Source organism: Pantherophis guttatus, chromosome 2, assembly GCF_059756535.1.
Source record: "Pantherophis guttatus breed Tessera chromosome 2, ASM5975653v1, whole genome shotgun sequence".
Taxonomy (NCBI): Eukaryota; Metazoa; Chordata; class Lepidosauria; order Squamata; family Colubridae; genus Pantherophis; species Pantherophis guttatus.
In genome coordinates, this window is record NC_142064.1 from 210,528,263 (window position 1) to 210,555,344 (window position 27,082).

At 39.0% G+C, this 27,082-nt stretch overlaps 1 protein-coding gene across 2 annotated transcripts in view; it reads right to left on the reverse strand.

Annotated features, from left to right (window-relative positions):
• LOC117678656 (semaphorin-3D-like) overlaps positions 1–26,679 on the reverse strand; it is a 43,953-nt gene extending 17,274 nt beyond the window's left edge. Inside the window, exons 1-4 of one of the 2 annotated variants that reach the window (XM_034439994.3) lie at positions 26,489–26,630; positions 8,306–8,428; positions 5,842–6,065; positions 1,781–1,941 (exon numbers count right to left, since the gene is read on the reverse strand). In XM_034439994.3, the coding sequence (XP_034295885.1) occupies positions 1,781–1,941; positions 5,842–5,977 (297 nt within the window). In that variant the 5' untranslated portion in view covers positions 5,978–6,065; positions 8,306–8,428; positions 26,489–26,630. Of the gene's footprint in view, positions 1–1,780; positions 1,942–5,841; positions 6,066–8,305; positions 8,429–26,488 lie in introns of both variants that reach the window. The other variant, XM_034439985.3, reaches the window with a different exon arrangement.
• Between the last annotated feature and the right edge of the window lie 403 nt (positions 26,680–27,082).

Here is a 27,082-nt window from a genome sequence, read left to right on the forward strand (position 1 = left end):
CTCCTTGTTTTGAACAGCTAAAGCAGTTCTGTTTCCAGAAACTCACAGTTGCTTCAGAAGTTAGTTCCAGTGGTTGCTGCATGGATGTAGTTGCACAGCCACTTTGTTCCCATGTACCGTGAAGCAACTCTTTGGATTGCTTTGCACAATCTTCAGTTTAGCTCTAAAGTTAATTTGGACTATGCTGGAAATGGGATGGGATTGGCCCAATAGTTTATCTATGACCTAGTTTGGAGAACCGCCAATATATATTCATATATTCACTAGGTATAATGAAGCTACAGGAGAGAGAAGAAAAGAAATAAAGGCAAACCAAAACTTATGTAGAACATATGGTTTTCATTTTTGTTTAAACAAAAGGTTCCCCATGTTTTCATTTTTCCTCTCATGTAAATAAATGATTAATCCTCACCTAATAATTCTAATTGGGACTGGCAAATCTATTGTTAAGTGATGCTCTCGTTAAGTGAAATGTCATGTGACTGCTCCACTTAGCAATGGCAGTTCTTGCACCCCCAATTGCTGTTGTTGGGGAAATCTCACATGATTGTTGAGTGAATCCAAGCCATTCTTGGAAGAAGGCAATGGATTGCCTCCACTTCAACTCCGCCAATCCACTTATCTCCCCCTTCTCTGCCCTTTTGATTGTCCGTCCATTCACTGCCACCAGCTGCCCCTCCCCCATTGTCCGACCCTGCCCACTGCCACATCTTCCACATCACGTGTCACAACAGGCCTGGGCCTTCTTTTGTGCTGGTTCAGCTGAGGCCTTCATTCGGCCAGCCTTTTTTCATGCGCTAGCCAGGTTCTTTTTTGCACTGGCCTTTTGTGTGCTGACTGGGCCCTTGTTTTTCAAGAAACAAAACAAGAAGAGGTCATGACTGGCATGCAAAAGGAGGACCCGGTTGCCATGCAAAAGAATCCAGTCAGCATGCAAAAGGAGGCCCTGGCAGGCACCCAAAAGGATGTCCTGGCAGGCAGGCATATATATATATAAAAGGACCTGGCTGGAACACAAAAGAAGGACTTCTTCAGTAGTGGTGTGAGGCATACTGTGTGGCACCCATCCACCCACAGTTCTCACCCACCAGCCTGTGGAAATTTTCACAGAATTTCCCCCAAGTGGCTAGGGTGGTGAGCCAGAGGTGAAGCAGGTGAAGATGATAATGAAGGTCAGCATGGGGAGGGACAATTATAAGTGTAGGCAGGCCCAAATTTTGTTCGCGTGACCACAAGGGCATTGCAACCACTAGCATTTTGAGGATCATTCTTAAATCCCTTCATCCGGCACTATTGTAACTTTGAATCGTTGTGAAATGAATGGACATTTAGTGGGGACTAGGGAAATTCAGAAAGTCGTTTTTTTTAAAAAAATCTTCATTGCATCTTCCTGTCAAAAAAACCTAAGTTCTTTCTGCCAAGACTTTGGAATACTAAAAACCTCTACTGAATATCAAATCCAAGTGCAAACTCTAGTTCCTCCTTAATTATTCTCTCTTTTCCTTTTTTCATAATTCTTAGGAACACAAGTTAAAATGGGGAAAAATGATGCAGAATAACCTGAAGTAATTTCTACTTCTTCTATTTGCCATTTCATAAATGACCTGGAACCGAGATGTTTGCGAGAACCTTGATTCTACTTCCTCTCCTGCATGGAAGGGCTTATCCATCTCATAGCGTTTAACCTCAGTGGTTACATTAGCTGTCCTTTAGTATTTAAGAAGCAACTCAAAGCCTCGCCAAACAGCAAACCTCCCTATTTTTTTAAAAATTTTTTTACCTCCTGAGGCTCCCTGTTAGGACTGTCAAGGTGCAGAAGAATTACACGGTCCTTTGCTCCCACCATCAGCCAAGCCCTCTTCTCATCCAGGAGAAGCGACTGGAATGCAAGGTCAGTCTCTGAGTTCAACAGCAGGCGGGAGCTGTTTGATCTCAGCAGGTCTAAGAAGGTAGAGTACAGACAAAGAAACTATGGTTTTTATCTTTGTAGTCTCCCAAAAGTGATGGGAATTTATCTAACTTTTCTTTATCTTTGAAAACTGGCCAAAGAGATTAATTTTAAAAATATCAACATATGGATCAATGACTGTGTTTTGATTTTCTTTTTTAAAGCCAGCAGACTGCTTACGCAAATGAAAGCAAACCTTTTGGTTGCAATTATATAGCGATTTGTCCGATATATTCTCATCGGATTGCGAGTCACATTGAGGTTGCAATCCTATATGTTCTTGAAGGCAATAAAATGAACTTCCTTCCAAATAGAAGCCAGTCACCCCGAGTCCAAGGAACTCTTGTGATAATTCCTGGAATTACCAAATGGCTTCCAAATTGACTTTTTAAGAAGACACAGAAATCTCAGCTCTGAAGAGGGGCTCCAAAATGTTCCTCTTCATATGCTTTGGCAGTCTTAATATGAGATGTTGTCTTCACAAAGTTTGAAGGAGGTGCTTTTCATTAGAATTTTTCGAGGTTCGTCTCTTAAGATATTATCAGTTCAGCTCTTTTTGTTCTTTTCAATTTTGAACAAGCTGATTAAGCAGAACTCGGTATTTCAGGTCATTTTATCCCATCCTCCTACTAATGTGGAGGCTTTTTCTTCCTTTCCACAGAGAGAAAACTTATTTCTTAAAGGCCTGGTGACATTAGCTGCCATATTATAGCCTAAAATAAAGTTAGAACTGTAATTAGGTTTCAGATACGCACTGAAATCATGACTTCTGAATTGCCTGTTTTCCTTCCCACTCCTCTCCCCTGGCTCCCAATCTTTTTATCAAGAATTCAATACTAATCAAGGTCACTGAAAATGTGCTACTTGGTCAGGAGATGTAGCAATTCAGGGGTCAAAGAGGAAACCAATCCATGCTTTGCTACCTGACTTCCTCTCTAGCCCGTTTCTACAGGACATTCCTTGCCATCATATTTTCAGAGAGGGGAGCAAACTTGGCATCCGTTCAAAACAAACCAACAAAAAAAAAAAAAAACACACAAAAAAACCCCTTAGCTGCATCTGTTTATTTTTATTTCTAAAAAGAGCATGGAGCCTACCAGGGGCCTAAAGACAATATTTAAAAATAGCGATCGAGGCTTGATTGCATGCCATTGTTGGAAAGCAACAATAGAGTTCTGTAAATACACTAGCATTGAGTATGACGGATTCCTGAAGTTTTTATCCCTTTAGTAGCTTGGAAAGGCGGAGACTATCCTTGTTTCACCAGAGCGGCAACTGCAGGAAAGCTGATTTTAAATGTAACATCTTTGTGAGCTGTAGTGGATAGCATAAGAACAATAAATAGGAGCCATGAGCCATTAGAGAGTAATGTTGCAAGCTCCATAGGGAATTATTAGTGGAAGTGGATGCCTCCTGAGAATGAGTTTACTCATTGAAAGCTATTATTATAGACATATGAATCCAGCACTGCAGTTGATATACATCATTGTAAGCTATCCTATTTACTGGCTTGTCCGAATCTTTGCAGCCCAGATCTGATGCTCTACTAAAGGAAGTACCTAAGGAGGGGGGCATAGGGGATAGCAATAGCAATAGCACTTAGAATGATATACCGCTTCACAGTGCTTTTTCAGCCCTCTGTAAGCAGTCTACAGAGTCAGCATATTTCCCCCAACAATCTGGGTTCTCCTTTTACCAACCCCGGAAGGATGGAAGGCTGAGTCAACCTTGAGCCGGTCAGGATTGGTAGAATTAGCCTGCAATATTGCACTGTGCCACCATGGCTCTTGCACAAATGCCTTGGAGAGGGCTACTGCTAGGCACCCCTCATTATTTTCTACTAATTTGGATCCAAAGTTTGGGAAGCAAGCTTTTGAATTGTGTCGAATCCTTTCCAAGGCCACAACGTTAGACTGTGAAACAAGAAACCAAATGGGGAAACATTTCTCAATCTGGCAGTGTGTGCTTTCCTAGCCCACCTCTGCTGCTTAGGAGAAAGAAAAAGCATCCTCTGCTCGGCCAGCCTGCCATTTACATGAGAACCTCTGTATCTGCCTGCTACAGCTTTGGTGGTCTCCCTGATTGCCACTTGGGAAGGATTTGTTTCACTGCCCTGGTGTGCTATTGTTCTTGGCCTCCTTCTCTCAAGCACATCTTTCCTTTGCAGCCCTTGCCTTGGGTTGTCTCATTTCCTCTTGGCAGGCCCATCTGTTTCTTTCTCTCTCCCCTTCCTATTCTACTCCAGGGCAGAGGGCGTCACTGGAAGCTTTCATAATGTAAACCCTGTCATCCTTTTCACCCTTGAACTTGGCTTGATATCTCTGAGTCACACCTCCTGCCATTGTCTGGGCTGCCCCCATGATCCTCCTAAGGCTGGGAACTTCCTTCAGTAAAGACCAAAAGAAAGCATCTTTAACATGATCTGCTAGACCTTAGGGCACCATGAACTGGGGGTGGGGCTCCAAGGTTGCTCCTCAGTTTCATGCTTTTCAAAGAAATCCAGATCTATTGATTTATTTTATGGGCAGCCAAAATCACTCTTAGCAATATATCTAACGTTTGCAAATGTTTAACCCAATTGTTGTCCTACAACAATAACTGGAGTGTTTAGCTGAATTCCAGGTGGTTGTTCCAGGTTTGTCTATGTTGAGTTCCAGGTTGCCACCTTCCTCCCCAGTCCAAAACATGGTTCAATCCTCAAGCTGCTTTCAGTTCTCCAACAATTGTTTGCTTCCAGATGCTGAGTCCCATATCAGTTACTACACAGTCCCTAGAATTATAGAGAGGACTGCCATTCAGGAATATCTATATTCCATCCAATTAACTGATGTTTACTTTAGCAGAAAAATCAACCAACATTATCTTGAATTTCTCTATTTTTAAATCAAGCCTGACCTTTTATCAATCAGTGGTACCATAACAAAGTTGTGTAACTTGGATTTATGTTAAAATAGGAGCTGGCTTGCATGTGCATCTGCATGTCAGAAAAAGAGCTGCATATATAAGTACAGGTGGTCCTCGTTTAATAACCACAATTAGGACTGGTAACTCAGTCATTAAGTGAAGCAGTTGCTAAGTGAAACTACAATTCTGCTTATGATTTTACTTTAGCTTTCATTTCATTCATTCATGCCTCTTTTCTAAAATAATATAGAATAACAGAGTTGGAAGGGACCTTGGAGGTCTTCTAGTCCAACCCCTGCCCAGGCAGGAAACCCTACACCACTTCAGACAAATGATTATCCAACATCTTCTTAAAAATTTCCAATGATGGAGCACCCACAACTTCTGGAGGCAAGTTGTTCCACTTATTAATTGTTCTAACTGTCAGGAAATTTCTCCTTAGTTCTAAGTTGTTTCTCTCCTTTACGGACCTATGAAGGCCTTGAATTGAGGAATGATCATAAAGTTACAGTTTGCAAATGTTCACTAAGTGAGGCAATCACTAAATGAGGATTACTTGTAACTGTTATACTAGTATTTCTTTTAGGAAGAAGATATCTTTAAGATATGGAAGAGTGAGAATTAGTCACAGTCCGGTTATTTGGAAAGTACCTGGTCAAAATTGATAACTGTGACATTTATGATGTACTTGCCTAAAATGGTCCACATGGTTTGTTTGCTAGCCAACTGAAATTAGAATGCAAGGAAAAAAGAGAATTCCCATTCTGTGACTTGAATGAACACAGATCTTCAAATTCCTAAAAGTTTTAGTTTCAGCAGAGGTCACAAAATGAAGGTTGGGATTAGCAAATACCAGAAAGAGACAAGGAACAGTATACAAGGGTAAGACCAAGGAGACAGGGGAAGCAATCTGCATTAAATTCATTGTGTTCTGCAATGTAATTAAACCACAATCCTTAGAACACACTGAAAGAGTAACATGAACATACCTTGGTATGAGAGGCGAAGGCGGGGGACCCCTTCCCTCCAGGAACAGGTGTTCTCAATTGTTAGCAGAACATACCAAGTCACCAGGACTAGCTTGGTGATGAAGCAATAGCACATACCAAAAGTCAATCTGACCATGCCTTCTGCAGCCAAAAACACACAGACCAGTCAGAAAGTCTTATTCACAGATGCATTTTCTACTCAAGGAAAGACATCTGCTAAGTACCTGCAAGGGAAATAGAAAAGAATCCTTACAAAGAACATATCCAAAAGGAGAACATGCAGTGGTGCAGATGTTTCTGGTCATTCTTACTGGAACATCACTGGGCTTGCTGGCTTCTAGAATTATGCTGGCAGTTGGCTAATATCTCAATTATTCTGAGCCTGAATTTCATACCTTCTTCATTAAATCAAAACTTGATTTTTTTTAATGGAGATAATCACTATATATTTCTTCTCCCTCTGTGGACCATTTTATTTCCGGAATCCTTGCTTAATCTTAAAAAATTGCTGATCTATCGTAGCAATACAGAATTTCCTATAGAATGTACAAGGTTAGATAAGGATCCGTGTGTCTTTATTAGTCTTGCAACCCAATACAAGTATATTCAAAAGCAAATATATCTTTGATTATGATTATGACATTCTTACTTCTACTTAACCTATCTGGATTTATAGAGATACTAGAATTTTAGCATATTTAATTCTAATAATGTCCATCCAACTAAAGGTGTTACATATGTATATTTCAAAATTGAAAAATCAACCCTACTTTAAACATTGGGGGAAAAGATGGTATTATCGAAAAATTTGATGGAAGTGGGGATATTGACTATAGACCAACTGAAGATGAATTTTTAATATATGCTGAATTTTTAAAATATACATCTGATAAAATATGCCAATATTTTATCAGATGTAATCCAATGGCAATATTTACAACATTTGTTAACATTTTTTGGCCCAGCAATATTTGCAGCTTCTGAGATACCTGAGATATTAGAAGTTATTAAATCCTTTAAAACTAAAAAAAATCCTATTATTCTTTTATAGATATTTGTAATCAATAAATCAATTTGATATGCAGATGCTAAGAAATGAATCGAATAAGGAATTAGAAATTCCTGTATTGCCTAGACAATGGGAAAGTCTTAACTTCTATAACAAGAGTGTCAATGGAACTCAAGTTACAATTTGCAACCAAAAAGTTAATGCTTAGAATATATTGGGCTCTATTATGTTTGTATAGAAAAGGACTATCAAAAGCAACATTTTGTTGAAGATGCAATAAGGATAATGCTTCTTTAAAACATATGTCTAATACTTGCTAAATTTTTGGAAAAATATTATATAGATATGATTGTGCGACAAAAACTAATTTTCAGAGGATAGTATTTGCTTAAACTACATACCTAGTACTAGAATTTGACAACATAAATGGATTCCCTGTGCCCTTTCCCCATTTTAAACAGCTAACTAAGTGTTAAGGATATTGTGTTAACCAACCAGCAGAGCAAATGCACCAGCAGAGCAAATGCACAGAGAAACGGTACTGAGAGCAATGAATAAGACTGATATTGCAGCCCTGGAAAGTGTATGGCCCCATTTACTCAATGGATTAAGGATCAGATTACACTTGCTACCTTTGAGCAGATTGCCTATAGACACAGATTTTGTATCAACAAGTATACTGAAATATGGGACTCGTTTATATAAAATATAGTGGGTTCAAAATATGACAGTTATATAAGTGTAATAGAAATACATATGTATTCCAATAATAGCATTAGATAAGTATATGCATTATTGTACCTGTTTACTGTTAAAATTATTTATCATAGTTTTTGTTTTCTTCTTGTGTTTCTTTCACTTTTGTTAAATCATTTTTTGTCATTAATTTAAAGGGAGTTAAAAATAATTTTAACCCGCCAGAGTTTTTCTTTAACCAACCTGGATTTACAGGGAGCATCTCTCTACAAATCTACTCCCATAGTGGCAAAATTCTTTGACATCCATTGAAGGAGTGAGACATTTCATGGGGAAATCCTGCCTCTCATTCTGCTCATGTAATTTCCTTCTCTCCTCTCTATTCCTATTATTCTTTTCCATAGGATAATGAATATTAAAGATATTTCAGCTATTAGCTATTTGCTAATTGTCAGCTTTTCAGGCTGATCAAACAGGAAACATGACCAGGTGAGCTAATTCTATTTTATTGCAAGGCTAAATTAACAGAAATTTGTAAGTCTGAAATCATCCATCTTCCCACCTTCTCTTTTTACAGTCTGATAAAGTTAGGGTGGATCCTTTCTGAGTTTCTTTCTGTGCCTGTTATGCAGCTGCAGACTCCCCCCACCTTAATCTGATTGTTCTCTAGGCAGCATCTCTTCCCCCCAGTCTCCCACCGACCCACCCTTCTTCCAAGGTCATTCTCACATGCCATCACATCAACTTTTAAAGTCTTACCAATGTTTTTTTTAAAAATCAAAATGGTCATCCAAATAGAAAGGATGAGGTTTGTTTTGAAGTTTGTCCCCTAAGTTTGTATTGGGGACGACTTCTGAGTGAAAATAGAGTCTGGCTCTCAATCTGCAAGAAAAGAAGTTCAGATCTTAACACAAAAGGAGACAGGGAACAGGAAGAGCAGAGTGCTTCTGATCTTTTGCATTACTGATTGATGTTATCATCAGTTCATCATTTAATATAAACACAACACATGAGATCGTGTTTGAGGGCAAGCTGTTAGGACAGAGGAAGGTACTTGATAAAATATGCCAATTAGTGTTTCCATATTATTTATTATCTATACAATAGCTTTCTCCAGAAAGGAGCCAAGAATGAGTGAAACAGCATCATCAAACTTGGCATGATTTTCAGTGCTTATGTGATATTCAGAAATGAAAAGGAAAATAAAATTCTTAGAAAGTTATCTTTTTTTATGGATTTGAAAAACCAAACACTGACAGATATCACAATCAAAATATTACATGATTTAAAAACAAACAGAGAATTAGTAAAAAAAATATTACCAATTATCCTGTCTCTTTTCTTTCATTCATTCACTCTCTCACTCACTCGTTCACTCACTCGTTCACTCACTCACTTACTCACTCACTCATTCATTCATTCATTTTCATCTCCAACATCCTTGCTCATAGAACTGAAAACACTAGAAGGTATTCATGAATTTAGGAATTTAAAAGTATCATACGAAAAGTAGTCTATCTGATTTAAAAGGTATTGTAATGACACATCTGCATTAGAACAGCATTCTGTAATATCAGCTTTGCCATAAAAGCGATAGACCTTATTTTAGCAAATGCTGAAATTAAGCCTTTGAATTGTTTTCGGGTTTTTTTAATTTATTTTGGGTCCTCTATCAGGCTCAGGTAGGTCCTATATAAAAAAATGGTAGAAGACAACATTAATAACCAAATATTTTCTATAGCACAGCAAATGTATAAAGTAAGCAAATAGATACATTCTGCAGTTATCTTAAGTTCTTTGACAAAATTCATCTAAAAAAACGCTGTAGATTTCTCTTCAGATCAGAAATGAGAAATAAGTAAGAGATGGCCTATGTTCACAGGATACACTGAACCATATCATAGAGTTGGAAGGGATCTTGGAGACCTTCTAGTCCAACCCCCCTGCTCGAGCAGGAAACCTTACATTTCCGACAAATAGTTGTCCAATCTCATCTTGAAATCCTCCAGTGTTATTTTACAACAAATATTTTATTTATTCATTAAACAAATTTATGTAGCCACCCAACTCATACAGGGTGACTCCTTAAATCATCTTAAGCTAACCATTCCTGTTTTAAATTAGTATCCTGTAAAATGTGGTCAGCTTATGGATCAGTGTGTACTGTAACCCCAGAAAATTGAAGTTATTGAATAAGGTCTGCTTAACCAAACTATTGGTAAGTGCATTTTATGGATGCAATTAATTCTGGAATTACATGAAAACATTTTCTTTTCAAAGAGCAGATGGGGGATGGTTCAGCTGTGGACCACAGTGATGTAGAAGGGGATTTTGTACTTTTCCTCCCATGCCATGACTTTCTACCTTTGCTAATTCACTCTTCAATTTTACTAGCTTTCTGAGTATCACTCTTATTTCGGGGGCGGCGGGGGGGGACGGGATCATGATTTTAGTGGAGATGTGTCGGACTTAAATGCTAAAAAGCAAGTATTTTTTCCACTGTAAATGCACTGTGTGTGATTATCCATATTTCAGGGAGCCTAACATTTCATGTTCTAGCTATACAACCAAATGAATATAAGAGAATTCTCATGGAATATCCCTGCCTTTCTTTACCCTTAAGGTCTTTACATTTCCCCTTGTTCAGATATTTTGTAGTAATATGGTTTATTATCCCTTTTTCTATCCATACTTTTCTATACTGCATGTTCAAGACCTGGATGTAAGACAACTTATTTTTTTTTCCATTTTCACTTTCAGTAAAAATGCACAGAATAATTATTTAAAAAAATATTATTGATGATCATTTATTTATTCATTAAATTTAGATGCCGCCCAATTCACTGATAAGGCGACTCTGGCCACCTTATAACAGGTAATTCAGTACCACAGTAATCCAGAATTACATTTTAAAAGCCCAGAGTCCGTCAATACATGGCGTATATTTCATGTCACTAGTATGTTGTCTTCCAAGATAGTCTTGTATCCTAAAATAATGGGAATATGCTTGAGATAAAAACTAGATTGACATAATATTGATTTCAAAATTTAGTATAGCAGTGCAGAACTGTGAGTAGATCCTTTTAACATTTATATTTTATTGTGTTTACTAATTTAGTGTACTAACATTTACTAATAATGTTAATGTATATTGTTACTCCATCTATGATATGCCATATGCTGAGTAAATAAATGTGAGTAGAGTTTCCAGATCTGAGCCGCAAAACTTTGGTCAACCATTCAAGGAGATACAATAAATTATTACTCTTAAGTACTCATCCAGATTATTGGAGCTCTATGAATATTAAATGAGTCTTTGTTGAATTTATGCAGATGATTTGTGCTGATGACTTTATTTGAAAAGTAAAACTTATTGGCCAAAAGTCTGGAAGTTGAGTCAACTTCCAGACAACTCTACCTTGATGGATGAGAATCTTCATCGACACACTGGAAAAAAGGGCTTTGAATTGTATTTCTCTCTCTGTATGTTTTTTTCTGTCTCTCTTTATGAATGAATGGGCCTTAAGACACAATGTGTTTACCCAAACTGGAAGATTTCCTTGTTGCTCTTGACCTTATATGCACACAAATGCAAGGCTAATTCAAACCCAGTTTATAGGTAACCCTCGACTGACAATCATTCATTTAACTACTGTTTGAAGTTATAAATGGCCTGAATAAGTCCTTGCACTTAAGTTGCAGCATCCATGCAGTCATGTGATCAAAATTTGGGCACTTGCCAACCATCATGTATTTATATACTGTATTTATGATGGTTGCAGCATCCCTGGATCATGTGATTGGCATTTGCAACCTTCCCGTCTAGCTCCGATAAGCAAAGTCAATGGGGAAACTGGATTCACTTAACAATTGCATGATTCATTTAACAAGTACAGCAATTTGCTTAACAACTGTGGTAAAAAAGGTTGTAAAATCAGGCATGATTCACTTAATTGCCTTGCTTAGCAATGGAAATTATTGCCCCAATTTTGTGATCATACTACCTGAACAGTATTTAATGAAATCAATTACCTGTATTTAATGAAATCAATGTTTTAGTGACCCATTAAAGAAGGTGCATAGGTTGGCTTCACACAACATGGGGCTTACTTATAGATCAGTATGTTGTGAGAACACAGCCAAAAAATGCTCTTATTTATTTACTTAAATTTGATCTGAATGCTGCATATGGTTAGCTACCAATCAGGTATTGAAAAATGAAAGTTTGATTGGGCTCATACAGTATATCATACTAAGTTCTAATTTAAGAACGATATTAATTTTAGCTGGCACGTGATCTCACACGACATATTAAGCCAGAAGGCCATAGTTTACAAACCACAATTGTTGGGTTCTCTCTCTTTGTTAAGTCCAAAACATATTACATGTTATTAATTAAGTTATTCTGTCTTGACAAATCACTTCACTTCCTGAAAGCATCACGGTACGGCCAATTCAACCTGATTAGCTATCAGTCTTTGACAAAACTCCTTTGTTAATCAGAATCATGATAATGTAACCCCAGCCCAATGGCTTTTTGTATTCTATGCTTGTCTGCTGCCTGGGTGTATTCAGAGAGTTCTAGTTCCCACCCACTTGGAAAGGTTCCAAGTTGAATATATTACTTTATGAGATGTTTCCCTATAGATCTATTGAAGCACATCTTTCTTAACAAAAAAAGGATTTGGTCTTTCCTGTTTTCACTTTTGAAATGCTGATCTGACTGGCATTTTCATAGTTGTACCAATAAATGCTCCTAGGAAACAGGCTTCATTTAGCTTTTCATTCCAGGCAAGCGCAATATCCCACAAATTCTCATCATTTGCCCCCAGCTTTGGGATCAAAGCGCTATTCATATATGATGCTAACTCAGGAAGACATTGCCTAGCACCAAGTAAATGCTCTCACCTGGCCTGCCAAAGGGTCAGGGTACAATATGAGGGGCCATGGAGTAAACATTCTCAGTGGCTGCTCCCGTCCTTTGAAACAGCCTGCACTCTGAAGCATCAATGGCCCCATTCTTATGGCCTGTTGGAAAATAGTTGAACCATTTTTGGGAGAATGCCTTTTTGGATTAAGCAACAAGAGGAGAATCTGTGCCATTACAGTAGTGTTTGTCAATGTTTGCAGTTTTTAATCGTGACTTGTATTTTGACTTTATACACTGCCTACACTAGAGCCTGTAATATTCATATTCAAACCACATTGTTCAGTTTGCTGCAGGTGAAAAGGTTACAGTCAAGGGAAAGAACATGTGCTCCTAAAACAGTCTGGATATTATTGGTATTAACCAATCACTAATGCAAGGGTCTCATTGACCCTAGTGGAGTTTTACCTCTGTTCCAAATATCCTTTTAACTTCTTGACTCTTTCCTAAATGTTTGCAAGCTTGTAGATGGGTAGGAATAACACCGTGTGCTGAAATTCAAGCATTATATCAATGACTCCAGACTGTAGTTCAGGAAAGAGCCAGTAGAAATAGCAAAGAGCAATGTGTGTGTGTATGCTTGCATCTCTCTCTCTCTCTCTCTCTCTCTCTCTCTCTCTCTCTCTCTCTCTCTCACTCACACACACACACACACACACACACACACACACACACACACACTTTGGACATACATACCAGAGGTAGGTTTCAGCAGGTCCTGACCAGTTCTGGAGAACCGGTAGTAAAAATTCTGACTGGCCCCGCCCACATCTATTATCTGCCTCCCAAGTCCCAGCTGATAAAGGAGGAAATGGGGATTTTGCAGTAACCTTCCCCTGGAGTGGGGAGGGAATGGAGATTTTACAGTATTCGTCCCCTGCCACACCCACCAAGCCACACCCACAGAACTGGTAGTAAAAAATTTTGAAACCCACCACTGATACATACAAATGTAGAACCTGTGGAAAGACTATTTTTTCAAAAGCTATTCAGTAAACTTTGATCATAAAAACTATATTTAACAGCATATTTCTCTATCAAATCTAGGACTTTCACTAATGGAGGGACCCAAAGCCCAGACAGTGCAAATACAAGAAAACATGAGATGGATCAACAAATACGATCCTATTCCTTGAGGAACTTTTCAGAGGGATAAGGTACAATAGCTTTCTAGAAATGAAAACTGGATTGAAAAACCTGGAAAAGTTGCCAACATTGAGCTTTTCAAATAACAGTATCTTACTTCTACCTGTTCTACAGTAAAAGACTTAATATTAGCCTGATTGCTGTTATTTTTCAGTAGGGATTAATTTACTGATGCCTGGACTTGCTCTCATGAGAAGAAACTGGTGGCTCTGTTGTACTCCCTTGCATTGAGTAAGGGATTGTGTTGTTTTTGGCAAGAAGTTCAACCGAGAGAGTGCTGCAGCTGATATTGCCCCAATTTCAGAATTGTCACTACTGTTCATCATTCCCTGGATTCCTGTTTAGCCACCGATTTCTTATCACTGCTCTTAAAATTCTAGAAACTACAAAGGAGCCTCCCATTTGATTTGCCTCACAGAAAACTACTGTTGGTCAAAATCAGACCTACTGTAGACAGAATATGTCTGGCAACAGTTGCATAAGTGAGTCATTAGTATATCAATGAGTGAGATGAAAAAGAGCTTAGCCAAAAAGAAACACAAACTGAAGAACTGACCCTTGTCTGAGTGACAACAGTCCTATTCCCTATTTGCTTGGGAATTTCTGCTTCTCAGTCACCCAGAACAGTTGTTTTTGGATTATATGGTTATCTGCAGGTCCATTTCAACAGTTGCATAAGATTTCAAACCATAAATTAGCCAGCCCCATTTTAGCATAGCCTTCCATGCATCTGATCTTCCTAATGTGCAAACCCAGTCTTTGAATAAACCACGGTGATAATAACCATAGATAGATGTGTGAAGCCATCACAGTCATATCCTATCCTATCACTTTAATGATAGGATAGGCTCCATTGACAAAATGGATCCATTGGCAGAATTGACAAAAGAAGAGCTGTTTTCATATAATTTCCTTCTTAAAGTGATGCTTTGGAAGACGCAGCCGTCTTTACTGCCGAGTCATCTAACAACACGACAAAAGGCTGGGTTTAAAGTTCTCCCTTGACCACCCCTCAGATAAAGGAGGATTCTTCAGCCTTCACTGTCAGAATGTATCACCTGCCTCTTTTCCCCTTTTGAACTGGGTTGCTGGAAATGAAAGGAAATTAATTCCTTCTTTCTGTAGACCATTTTTCTTGACTCATTCACTTCCCCTGAAGCTAATTGCTTTTACTAGTGTACCAGGAGCTTGTAGGAACCATCCTCATTTCATTAATTTAATGGATGCAAGTATCTTTTTTTATTTTATTTTTTAAAATTTGATTTATATGCCGCCCTTCTCCGGAGACTCAGGGCGGTTTACAATGTGCTAAGCAATAGCCTTCATCCTTTTGTATATTTATACAAAGTCAGCTTATTGCCCCCACAACTGGGTCCTCAATTTACCTACCTTAGAAAGGATGGAAGGCTGAGTCAACCTTGAGCCTGGCGAGATTCGAACCTGCAATAATTGCAGGCAGCTGGTCTTAATAACAGGGTGCTTTAGACCACTGTACTACCAAGGCTCTTTGCGGCTACAATTGCTGTTCAATAACAATTGCTGTTGAAAAGTGGCATGTATAATGATCCAATTTATTAAGGGTTAACTGATAACCATCAGACAATACTTGGATATAAGAAGCCCACTATCCTGAAATGTATGCATGCTGGTTGATATCAAAGGCAATAGAATATTTAACTAACCACACTTACAAGCCAGTGCCATAGTAGGAAGTAGCTATTATGCCTAGAGAAATCTCACTATACCCAATTAACATTACTGTTACTAAGGAAGATCATCTATTTTTATAAAGTAACAGTCATAAAAGGAAATGTTAGTGAATGGGAAGCAAGTGGGCTGGAAGGGAAGGTAGAGTGGCAAGCCGGATCGTAACAGATTTTTTCATTGGCATTCCTCCATGCCCTATCATTACACCTTGCTCTTACAAATTTAGTCCATTGTTGTTCAAAGAATGGCAGCTGTAGCCTGCCAAAATGGCAACAGCCACAGTCTCTCCAATTATATTAATAGCAGTGTCCCATAGTGGATTAGAAACGATCAGTGTTGGAACATCTTGGGAATGACACAACCCAAGAGGTTAAATTGGCTTCACTCAAGACTTGATGAGTTTCTTAAACATGTCATAGTCTTGACAGTTACCTTTGGTAATAAACTGCTTGCAGTCTTGCCTAAAAAGCAGTGGCATATATATTGTTTTTTTCAGCACTGACTCAGCTGAAAATAGCACTAAGAGAGTTAAATTATTAATACATGCATCAATAATACTATAGGGAAATGCATAAAAGGCAAATATGTGCATCTAAAATTGAATAGGATATCAAAAGTAACATAATCCTTGAAAGGTCTACATTCTTCTGCTCTTTTACATAGGGATGCCATCATGTAGGATGAAACTGACACCTATCACCTGTCTAACACATGGCTTGACATTTAGTCAAACAATTCAAATTCCCGATGGCATCTGATGTGTCCGATTGCTGTTTGCATCGTCAGTTTTGCAGTGCAGTCTTAGACGCAACTACTCTACAAGTGACATTGACATAAGTGCAGATCTTGCTCTGAGGAGCCTCTGGGCACTCTCGCACAACCACTGAGGTCATCAATTTGGCCCTTTGCAGTAGTTTCGTGCAGCTGCAAAAGTGTCCTGTTTGCCATTCCCTGGACTTGGGGAGAATCAGTAAGTGGAAGAATACAAAGGCCATTTGACCGCTCAACGGAAGAACAGAAAAATGGCCAGTCTTGCCAATACCTCCCATGGCCCTTGCTAATTGTGCCAGAGGAGTAAAAAATCCACCCACCTAAAGAAATAAAAAACGGCTAGGTATGATGGGTACCTTCAGCAGGCAGAGGATATAAAACCCAGGAGCTGGGGAATAACACAAATTGCCTGCTCCTCAACTCCAGAGGAAATGCTACAGAAAAAGCCTCAAAACTGAGTCAGTAGTAAAATGGCTCAGTTGCCCAAACCTCATAGCCTCACAGGGACAGAAAGAATTGTGTGCCAGGCTCTGGTTCTGTTCTGCCCCAGCTACAGACCCCAAAGAACGCAGCACACACAAAGTCCATACAAACTTTAGTTTACTATTTAAGGACTACTAATGAGCTTTCTTAGTAGTTGTTCGAACACAAGTACAGTTTAAATCAATCTTTTCTGAACAAGGGCTGTTAATTTAACTTAACAGCCAACAAGAATCCAAAGAATAATAACTCAATTCTGAGGCACAGTATTTCAGATAACCATAATCTTACTGTGGTTGGCAGAATGCCCAGAAGCAATTTGCAGGAAAACTGACAAGAGAGAAACAAAAGTCGAATCAAACGTTTCTGGAATCAAGACGCGAAGGAATATGAACGAAGTTGTTTCCTGCAAATTACATCAGTCATCGTTCTTCCTTAAATAGGCTAGGGGAGTGGCCAATTAGCCCCAAGCCTTACTCTCGAGGAGACCTCCTCCTGAGGAGCCACTCCTGCCTTTTAACAGCTCTGCACGTTCGTGCACCGAGAAGAGGCTCCTCCTCTTCTTCCTCTTCACTTATGGGAGCTTCTGGAGGTTCTGAAGGTCCTGGCTGAATCCCCGCCTCTGGCACCACATCTTTGTCTGACTCGAGCACCAGCTGCGCAGGCTGGGCAGCACCACACCAGTCTCCTCGCTGTCGGAATCAGCTACTAACTGCAGAGGTGGCTGACGGGCCACAACAGGTTGCTGTTGATTTAGTGGATGGAAGTAGTATGAGGGTCAGTTTTGAAGAATTAGGGTTGAAACAAAAGAATAATGTAAACCTGAACCAAAGATCTCGGCTTTGCTGGGACTTGAAAAGGTTGTGTTTCTGACTATCTTCTACTATTTGTCAACAATTCTCTTTATGGCTGAATGTGGTAGGCAGAAAATATTGCTTTCTTCCAAAAGCTGAAGGTAGTATAGGATAGAGGGATACTTTTCTCTTGCTGCATTGTCATTTCTAATTCAATGAATTTTGCTGGCTTTTCAACAGAGGTGAATTTGGGATTAGAGTGCACATTAAATATAGCAAGTTTCAAATATCAGAGAGTGTATCTTTTTATTTTAAGGAAGCGACCCTGTGATAGAAGCCAAACATTCATATTAATAGAATATTCACCTTGTTAATAGTGGATGTGATAACTGTTTGAGGTTTAAGAAAAATATAATTTGGTCAAGATTGGAAGAACAAAGCTTGGCAAATCAATGGCGCTGTGTGTGGCCATGGAAAGAAGGTGGGTCTCCTTCCAAATCAGATTATCTGCTCATCACTGTCACGGGTGATCCATTCATCGAAAGGGCAGGCGGTAGAGAGCACAGCTTTTAAATGCAGCAGTTTTTCCCCCCTCTGGGTCATCTGTTCAAAGCTGGATCAGATCAACCCATGATGGTCTCTGCTGGCTGCACAATGGCCTTTGTGGAGAACCTGGGTGGTCTCAGCCGCCTGACTAGGAAAGCCAGGTCACCATCCACCATCCATCCTCTCCCCCATTTGGCTACAGAGGCTGAGGTGGTCTGGAGATCATGTCCGCTGTGAGAGATGCCTGTCTGGGACACAAAAAGCTTAGAGAGAAAAAGTGGAGCAGGTGGTGGAGAAGGGAAAGCTCCTTGTGCTCCTGCCTTTCTTTTAGGAATCCTGCCACTGACTTTGTTAATCCTGAATGGAGACAGAGCCAGTACCCTCCAAAGGCATTTTGGAAGACCTCTGAAAATCAAACAAACATAAGGTAACGTCTGGGGGGGGGAGATATAATCCCCAGCCTTTTATGGTATGGAGATGATTAGTGTGTTTGATCCAAGTGGCCAATCTGCAGAGGCATTGCCATTCTTTTTCTAACCCATTCTGAGCCCACTCATTCCAGGGTTGGAAACATGAAAGCTGGACTTTATTTTCTTTTAATCAGAAGCCCTCCCCTTATCTGTTCTCCCCCTTTCTTCCTGCTGGGCTAGTAATTGGCATAGCAGAAATGGGTGTGGGAGGGCTTGTCAAGGTCTAGGGAAAGCATTTTAATGAGCGATGGAGGGAGGAAGGGAGGGTATCTTTCTGTTATCTGTTTCTTGTCAAATATTTTCATCTGGAACTGCTCTAAACAATGGCCTGGGTTTGGAGGTTCCTTTTCTGGGCCAGTCTGCTCTGCTCCATAGTCTTAGAAGCAGTGTCCTGTTACTGGGCCTAGGCTTCTCCTGTCTGCCCTTTGCCCTCCCCGGGGAGGCATCATTCCTCAGTGCCCCTCTTGACTGTCTCTGAAAGATCTCAAAATCTGTGGCCAAAGTTTTGAGTTACATTTTGGGGACAAGGTTCTTAGACCTGCCTCCTGTGGAGACAGTGGGAGGAAAGCTGGGTGAAGTCAGATGTCAGAAAGCCCCCTGGGATAGACTCTTGTTCACATCACGGAGAAAACCTAGTTTGAGTCTAGCCATTGTGTAAGAGTGTTTTGCAACTTCTTGCTGTACAAGAGGCATTTTCTCAGTTGTTACAAACTCCTTGCTTGGACCAGAGCTCGCTGATGGTGCAAGAGCTGAATCCCCATTGCTTGCCTTTGATTCAGGAGTTCTTGCTATCTTCAGGCCAGGTAAAGAATGGAAAACACCTTCATGCAAAATTTGGCCTAGGATTGAGTGCAGGCTTCTACTCCTCCTTATGTATTTATTAGAAAGTTAGGGGGCTCTGCTAAGAATCAAATATTTATTTTCATGGATAGTTCATCATTGTATAGTACATATTTTGTTTCTTTTTCAGCGAATACTGTATTTGGTTCATATATTCCTGAAATCCATAATGGCTATCTTTCCACAAGAGGTTAACCAAACTGCGGTTGATTAACCAATGACATTCCCACAACATGCTAAGTCAAAGAAAAATCACCTTATGTTTTACTGTGAATGCTAGATACACAACAGATGCTAAGACGTAGCTTAGTTGGTTGTTTGGTTCCAGGGTAGCCACTGCCATTTGTAAGTTATGGTAAATTGAGAAAATATGGTGTAGTTTGTTTAGTTCTGACTGGCTGTTGTGGTTTGTGAATGAAATTTTATGGCTCAACATAATATGTGAACAATCAGCTATGTCCTATGCAGCAAAACAAGATTAAAACTATGGGATCTCGGGATCCATGAAGCCAGTCTGAAAAAAATAAATGTAAGAAAAGGCCCAGAGCAGTATCAAACTCTTTTTTGTTTGATATTAATGCATCAGACACCTTTGTTGAGCATGAAATAATGGACAGAGATAGAAAAAGACATCACGCCTTGGGCTTTGAGTGTGCTATGAATTCAGACTACTAAAAATGATTTGTTGAACAAATTGTAACTGAGGTAACTGAGCTTAACTTAATGCACAAAGACTTCTCAAGAAAAAGGTCAAAGCGCAAAACGGATCTGAGACCTGCAAACCTGAAGCTAAATTCTTCTATCAGTCTCCAACGCTTACAAAGCCCTGAAGTGCCAGCTGAAATTTTGTTTGCTTCCTTGACTTCTGAGGCAAATACTGTGAGAAAGAAGAACATTTCAAGTAGCCATGGAACTGGGTCAGGGAGGCTGCTTTGTATAAGCTCCCATTGATCTTTGATGCTTATTTTCTGAAATATTTACTCTCTACAGAATGCCTCACCCTTAGTGTTCATTGAATGGATACTTTTTTTTTTTTGGCAGTAAGTGAAACATCCTTTATACTCTTTAATAATAAAAAGGAAAAAAAATCAGAAACAATTATATAAAGAACAATTAAGATAGAAATTAATTTATTCTGGGAAGTCCCATTAACATAGGGTTCTGTGTTCATGTAACACTTTTACTTATAGTATGACTGTAACCTGGATTTTGTTAATGAACTCAATTTTCTAAGTGTGCACAACCAGTAAACTTACTGGGTGTGTCCTCACAAGAGTAAACCACAAACCAATCAGCTTCATTTTAAGCTACAGCATCATGTGAATATAGCTTCTCTACTTAAGAGAAAACAGATATCAGTTTGTGCTGCTCTTATGTTTTTTATGTCTATTGCTGTCTGAGTTTTTCCATTGACATTCTTCATGTTTATCTCCAAAAGTCCATTGAGATGTTTTTATTGGACAGATGTGCCTGACACCTTTCCTTTCCTTTCCTTCCCTTTCCCCCCCATTCCCTTCCCTTCCCCCTCCTTTCCTTTCCTCTCCTTTCCCTTCCCTCTTTCCGTTCCCTTCCCCCTCCCTTCCTTTCCCTTCCCTTCCCTTTCCTCTTTCCCTTCCCTTCCCCCTCCCTTCCTTTCCTTTCCCTTTCCTCTTTCTTTCCTTTCCTTTCCTTTCCTTTCCTTTCCTTTCCTTTCCTTTCCTTTCCTTTCCTTTCCTTTCCTTTCCTTTCCTTTCCCACAAACTGCTTACCTCAAAGGTTCCTCCCCCCTATAATCCCCTAGAGGTCTGTATTTAGAAAGAAAGAGACAGCAGAAAGAATCCAGGTGCCAAGTTTATCAATAAATTCTCCTTCTTCTGTAAACCATCACCAAGAAGATGTCATCAGAAAAGAGGGCGTGGAGACAAAACCAGGTGCTTGGGGAAAAACATTAAGAGAGAATTCTACTGTGTTGAACACTTGAATTGTGGTTAGGATAAATGAACACATATTATTTTTTGATCAATAAAACATTTCACATTTGGTAGTTACGGTGTTGTGTAGAATTAATGATGAGTAATTTCTGGCCACAGATTTCCCCCCAAAAGGCCAGGCTTCTGCAAGTACTTGCAAATCAGAGAAACACTACAGAACTACAGATTATTTTGCCTTTCTGTGCAACTAGAGTTCCTAACTCAGAGAATGGAAGTAGACTAAGCTTACTTTCAGACTTAGCCCTTTATCTGTGACTGAATTCAAATGGAGCTCCACTTACCTGAGTACCAGTACAATTTGTCCCAAGGCCAACTTTGTTCTCTAATGCTTACTCCTTAAGGAATTAAGTCCCAATGTCAGTGAAAAACAGACATCTTTCAGATCCTACAGCATCAGTAATTTGGGTGAGCCTGAAAAAACAGATGCTGCTTCTGAAAGGGACCCAATCATTAAAGTTAATACACTTTTAAAACCAACAGCACCTTTTATTTCAGAAGCCCGAAAGAGGTCTATCTACAATAAGGAGTAGCAGGGAACAGACCTCTCACTATTCCAACTCAAAACGGGTATCAGGATATTTCTCTTGATATCTCCAGATCTCAACCGGGATCAAATTTTCTAACCTTTTATTATCAGGAAGTGCTATCCAATTTAAGGGGAGTTCATTATGTGGGGGATATTTTTTTATGTCTTCTACATTCCAAAACTCTTGCATTTCTCATGGGTTTCTGTCTAATTTAAACTCAACTGTATAATCTTGAGCAGGTTCTGGGATTTGTGCTATCAGGGTGATGAGAAAGGTCAGTCCTAATGGAAAGCTTAAAAAGTCATTATGGCAATGCAAAGTTTGAGAATCCCAGCTTTCTAAGTGATGGATTTTTAAAAAGAGAAAGGGAAAGGTTTCCCTGTCCAGTCATGTCCAAATCTAGGGCATAGTGCTCATCTCCGCTTCTTGGCTGAGGGAGTCAGGGTTGTCCAAAGAGCCATGGTGGCGCAGTGGTTACAATGCAGTATTGCAGGCTAACTCTGCTGACTGCCGACTGATAGCAGTTCGGCAGTTTGATTCTCACCGGCTCAAGGTTGACTCAGCCTGCCATCCTTCCGAGGTTGGTAAAATGAGGACCCAGATTGTTTGGGGCAATATGCTGACTTTGTAAACTGCTTAGAGAAGGCTGTAAAGTACTGTGAAGCAGTGTGTAAGTCTAAATGCTATTGTTATTTTCCATGGTCATGTGGGCAGCATGGCTATATGCCAAAGGTGCACAGAATGCTATAGCTTTCCCACCAAAATCTACTTGTATTTGCATGCTTTTGAACTGCTAAGTGGGTAGGAGCTGGGACAGAAACGGGAGCTCACCCCTTTGTGTGGTGCTCGGGTCTCGAACCCTGGCTGGCAGCTTTCCAACTGACAAGCTCAGCCTCTTTAATTGCTGAGCCATCTCGCCCAATTTAATTGCTGAGCCATTGCATCCCTGATGGCTGCATTTTTACCTTCGTTGAAATGCAGCTTTTAAAAAACACACTTTATTACATTTGGATTATTAATGGCTCTGAAGGGTTGAAATAATACATTAATACTTTTCTGAAAGGATAACACAACCAATTAATACAGTCTGAAGGGGAAACATAATAAATTGTAGCTGGAACCTGTTATTGCCTAATTTAGAGAATAACCCTGGTGCTTATTTGACTGATTTTGTACAGGGAGCCCTTAGAAAACAGGTTACAGTCTCATATGTTGCATGAACCCAGCCAGTTGTGGTTTATTCCACAAAATATAGCTATGCTTTAGTGCAATGTGTAAACCCAGCCATTTAGTGAAATGATAGGTGTTCCCTATATCACATTTCCAAGCTCAGGGCCTGATAGCACTGATAGTTGCACTGACATCAGCACCGCTTCATTGTATGACTGAGCAGGTTTGCTCTGCTGTTTAAACTTTACAGCACTAAACTTAATCCAAAAGGAATTTAATAAATGTTGATAAGACATTAACTTATTTTTCGATGTCAGAAGGAACAGTCTTTAGCCACTGGAATAACCAAAACATTAAAAAAAAAGTTATACACTCTGACAAAATCACTTTAATTATTAATAAAATTGGGATTGGTATGAGTAGCAGGATTCCTAAGCCTCTTTATAGACATTCTTAATCTAATCATTAAAAGCAGGACTCTAAAGAAAGGCATTAGTGGAGACAGCAATAAAAATAGATTTAGCCAGGCATTTCCCATTGTATCATATGACAAACTGATCAGAAAATATATATTGTAATTTTGGCTTCTTCTTTTATTAGAATGTCTTGGAAGAAACCGGCCACAGAGGAAGGTGGGTATAGTGTTTTTATTCTTGTATTTTTTCCCCTTCTAAATGAAAATAACTACAGTTTCTTAAGCTAAAAATAATCTTTTATTTCACAAGGACTTTGGGAGATAGTTTGCAGCTGCCTCTACCCAATTTGATTATTTCCAAATATACAGGAGGTATCATAGAATGCCTGGGTTGGGAATGGGTCTCACCAGTCCTCTACTCCAATCCCCAATTAATCATTCCCAACATGACTATCTAAATCCCTTGGAATACCTTTAATAAAGAGGAGTCTATCGTTTTTCTAAGCACTGCTTAACAAGAGGAACAAGTCTTCCTAATTTTCAGCCAGAATCTCATAGGTTTTTCTTTCGTTTTGAAACAGAGAACAGGCTTCCTTCCTCTTTCATGTGAAAGCTTTTTAGATATTTGTAGACTCCTTCCATATCTCTGCTTTGTCTTCTCTTTTGCGAGTAAAAACATGTCCCTTTCTTTAACTATTCTGCATAGGACTTAGCTTCCGGATCTCTTATTTCCATGGTAACTCTTCTGAACCTGCTCCAGCGTTTCCATGTCCTATTTAAAGTGTGTGCCCTAAACTGGACAGAGCCCTCTAATGAAGCCTTACCAGTGCAGAATATAAAGGAAACACTTCCTTGGAAGTACAGCTAATCCTTGATTTATGACCATAATTGAACCTGCAATTTCAGTCATGTCGTGACGGTTGCAAAATGGGCCACCATGTCACTGTGCCCAATTTCACAACCTTGTTTTGCTATGGCAAGCAAAGCAGTCATAAAGCAAATGCTATGGTCATTAAGCGTACACCGCAGTTGTTAAGTGACCCCATTGTGGGGTGTGTTTTGCTGTAAGCCAGAAGTAAACTCCAGCTTCTGGCAAAAATGTTGTAAATTGTGATCATGTGGCTGTTTGACTGCTACAAACAGACATAAATCCAGATATTGGAACTTTGAATCTGGGTCATAAACTCCTTTTGGGGGGAAGGGGTTTGTTGTAACTTTGAATGGTCATTAAACGACCAGTCGTAACTCAAGGACTACCTGTAATGCTTTTGTTAATGTAGTTCAGAACTGCACTGGCCTTTTTCACTGCTTCCTAACATTGCTTTCTCATATTCACTTAGCGCCTCCCATCCCTACAATCCCAATCTTTCTTGTTTCTGTTGGGATCAGAACTTTCAGAATACTGAACCACACAAGCCAGCTTTACACTGAGAATCAGTGGCTGGATTCACCCATTACACTAAGATATGGTGCTGTTTGGTTAGTTTTTGTTTTGCACAATATGTGTTATCAAGTCAGCATGATTTATAAGTCACAATTCATGGCTTCAATCTTCCCACTGTGGTTTATTTAACAAAGCACAATTAAAATAAGCCATGATTAGGTTGATGTATGAACAGCCATGGAAATGTGTCACTTTCTCTTACTGAGAGCTGCTGTGTATTTGTCCTAATGTCTATTAGCGAGTGTTTCCAGGGCTAAATTTGGAAACTGCAAATAGTGAATGTTTCTAGCTTCCACACCCATGTCTCTCTCTATTCAGGAGTGCAATTGGAGAACTCCAATAGATGCAAAGTGGTCTGTGCCCTTGACTGTTCTGGAGATGCCCACCCCTCCCCTTTCCTCATTACACAGCTTAGCTATGCAAACATAGATGCATATCACAAAGGGGCTCGTAACTTGGGCAGGAAAAAAGGACTATTACATGTTTTTCCCCTTAATTAGTTGTTATAAATCTTAGTACATTATCTGGTTTCCATACATTGATGTTTATATAACATCTTTGAAAACACTAACATTCTATTATTTAAATAGCTTAGACTATTGAGAATAAAAAAGGGAGAAAATATTGTGTGTGTGTGTGTACAATACCAATTACAAAGAAAAAATATATATTAAAAGGAAAAGATAAACAGAGCAAATTTAATAAGTTGCCAATAAATAAATTACTGAATTTCTAACTCATCCCTTTTTATATATCTGCTGATTTACAATATTTGTTGATAATTGGGCTGCCTTAGTAGTCAGACTGTAAGTGATTATGTTTGCCCTGCTGTGTGATGTGTTGTATGTGTAGGAAAGATATATTAAATGTTAGCTCCCACAGAATCAAAATATTTCTTAGTGGCATGCTTAAGGGGAATTTGGATACTATAATTAATGCTACATTTCCTTTAAATATGCCTTTTTAATATGCAATCTGTCTATTACTTATATGCAGGTTATAGGTTTCAATACATTTATTGCACATATTTATTTAATACTGTACATATCAAAGCATGATTATTTGCTGTTTAGCCTCATGCTGAGACTAGGTCTAACTGGGTTGAAAGATTGAGCTTTCAGAATTTGAGAAACAGAATACTTAAGACCCGTAGTAACTAAGACAAAAGTGATAATTTGTGACTATAAGTGAACTCTTACACACATATACATCTATACATTCACAGTTGAACTTTCTTCTGACCACCCCCGCATGGGACTGAAGTTTTAGGCTCTCTTCCTAAATGCATTTGCTAGAAAACATCCCTAAGCATTTTCATGTGAATTAAACTGCATAAAATTGCATTATCAATCTCCCAGTTCTATGAATACTAATTAGAGAGGTGTAAAAGACATTTTAACCCAATTGCTAGTTTAAAAAATGCTTCCTGAAATGAAATACTCTCAAATTCTAACAGGGAGTCCACGATCTTTGATACTTCTTTAATTGTTTTACATTGCTTGCTCCCTTTAGTGTAAAAAAGTGTTGCCATGAAATATAAAAGTGCACCTCAATCTCCTCAAAATGGAAAGATTACGCATTCCAATAGTGGATGTTCATATACATTGGTATAGTGTCTAACCTAATCTATCAGTTCCTCAAACAATTCATATAGTGATAAAGAGAAATGCTTAACACAGAGCATTAGCCCAGCATTCTTTCTAGTAAAATCCCAAAGAAATGCAGCAGAACTCACCTGTCCTGATGATTCCTATATTCAGTGCTGTTCAAGAATGTGTGGCTGTCTTCACAATATCAGCTATTCTGTCTCAAACCAGCCGCATTTACTGCAAGAGCACCCAAACACCTGTGAACTGTAGAGACTCCAAAGTGGGGGTGGAGTGAAGAGGCTATGATGTCATTTGAGACAGCATCCATTCATAAAAAGGAGTAGTAGCTGCTAGTTTGCAAATCATCTGTCTCAGCTTCAGCCTTATTCTTTGATAATATAAACAGGAGTGAGATATGAGGCCCTCTTGTGGTGAACTGTCTGTTTCTCCAATTTTTCCAGAGACTGACATGAAGGGGAAACTTGGACCTTTGCTCATGTAATCAGTTATACATAATGTAGTTCATGATAAATAATTAAAAATGTGCCAGCTAAGCTACTTACATATAATCAATGAAAAAAGAAATTCCTATCTCTAGGCTGCCACTTAAAAGACATGACCAAAAAGGAAATCAGGAGGAGGAACAACAAATCCAAGAACTAATTCTGAACAATAAATAAATCTGATGGTGTCTGCATACAGCTCAAGACCAGAAAGTGCCTACTTTAGCTGTCCTTTGC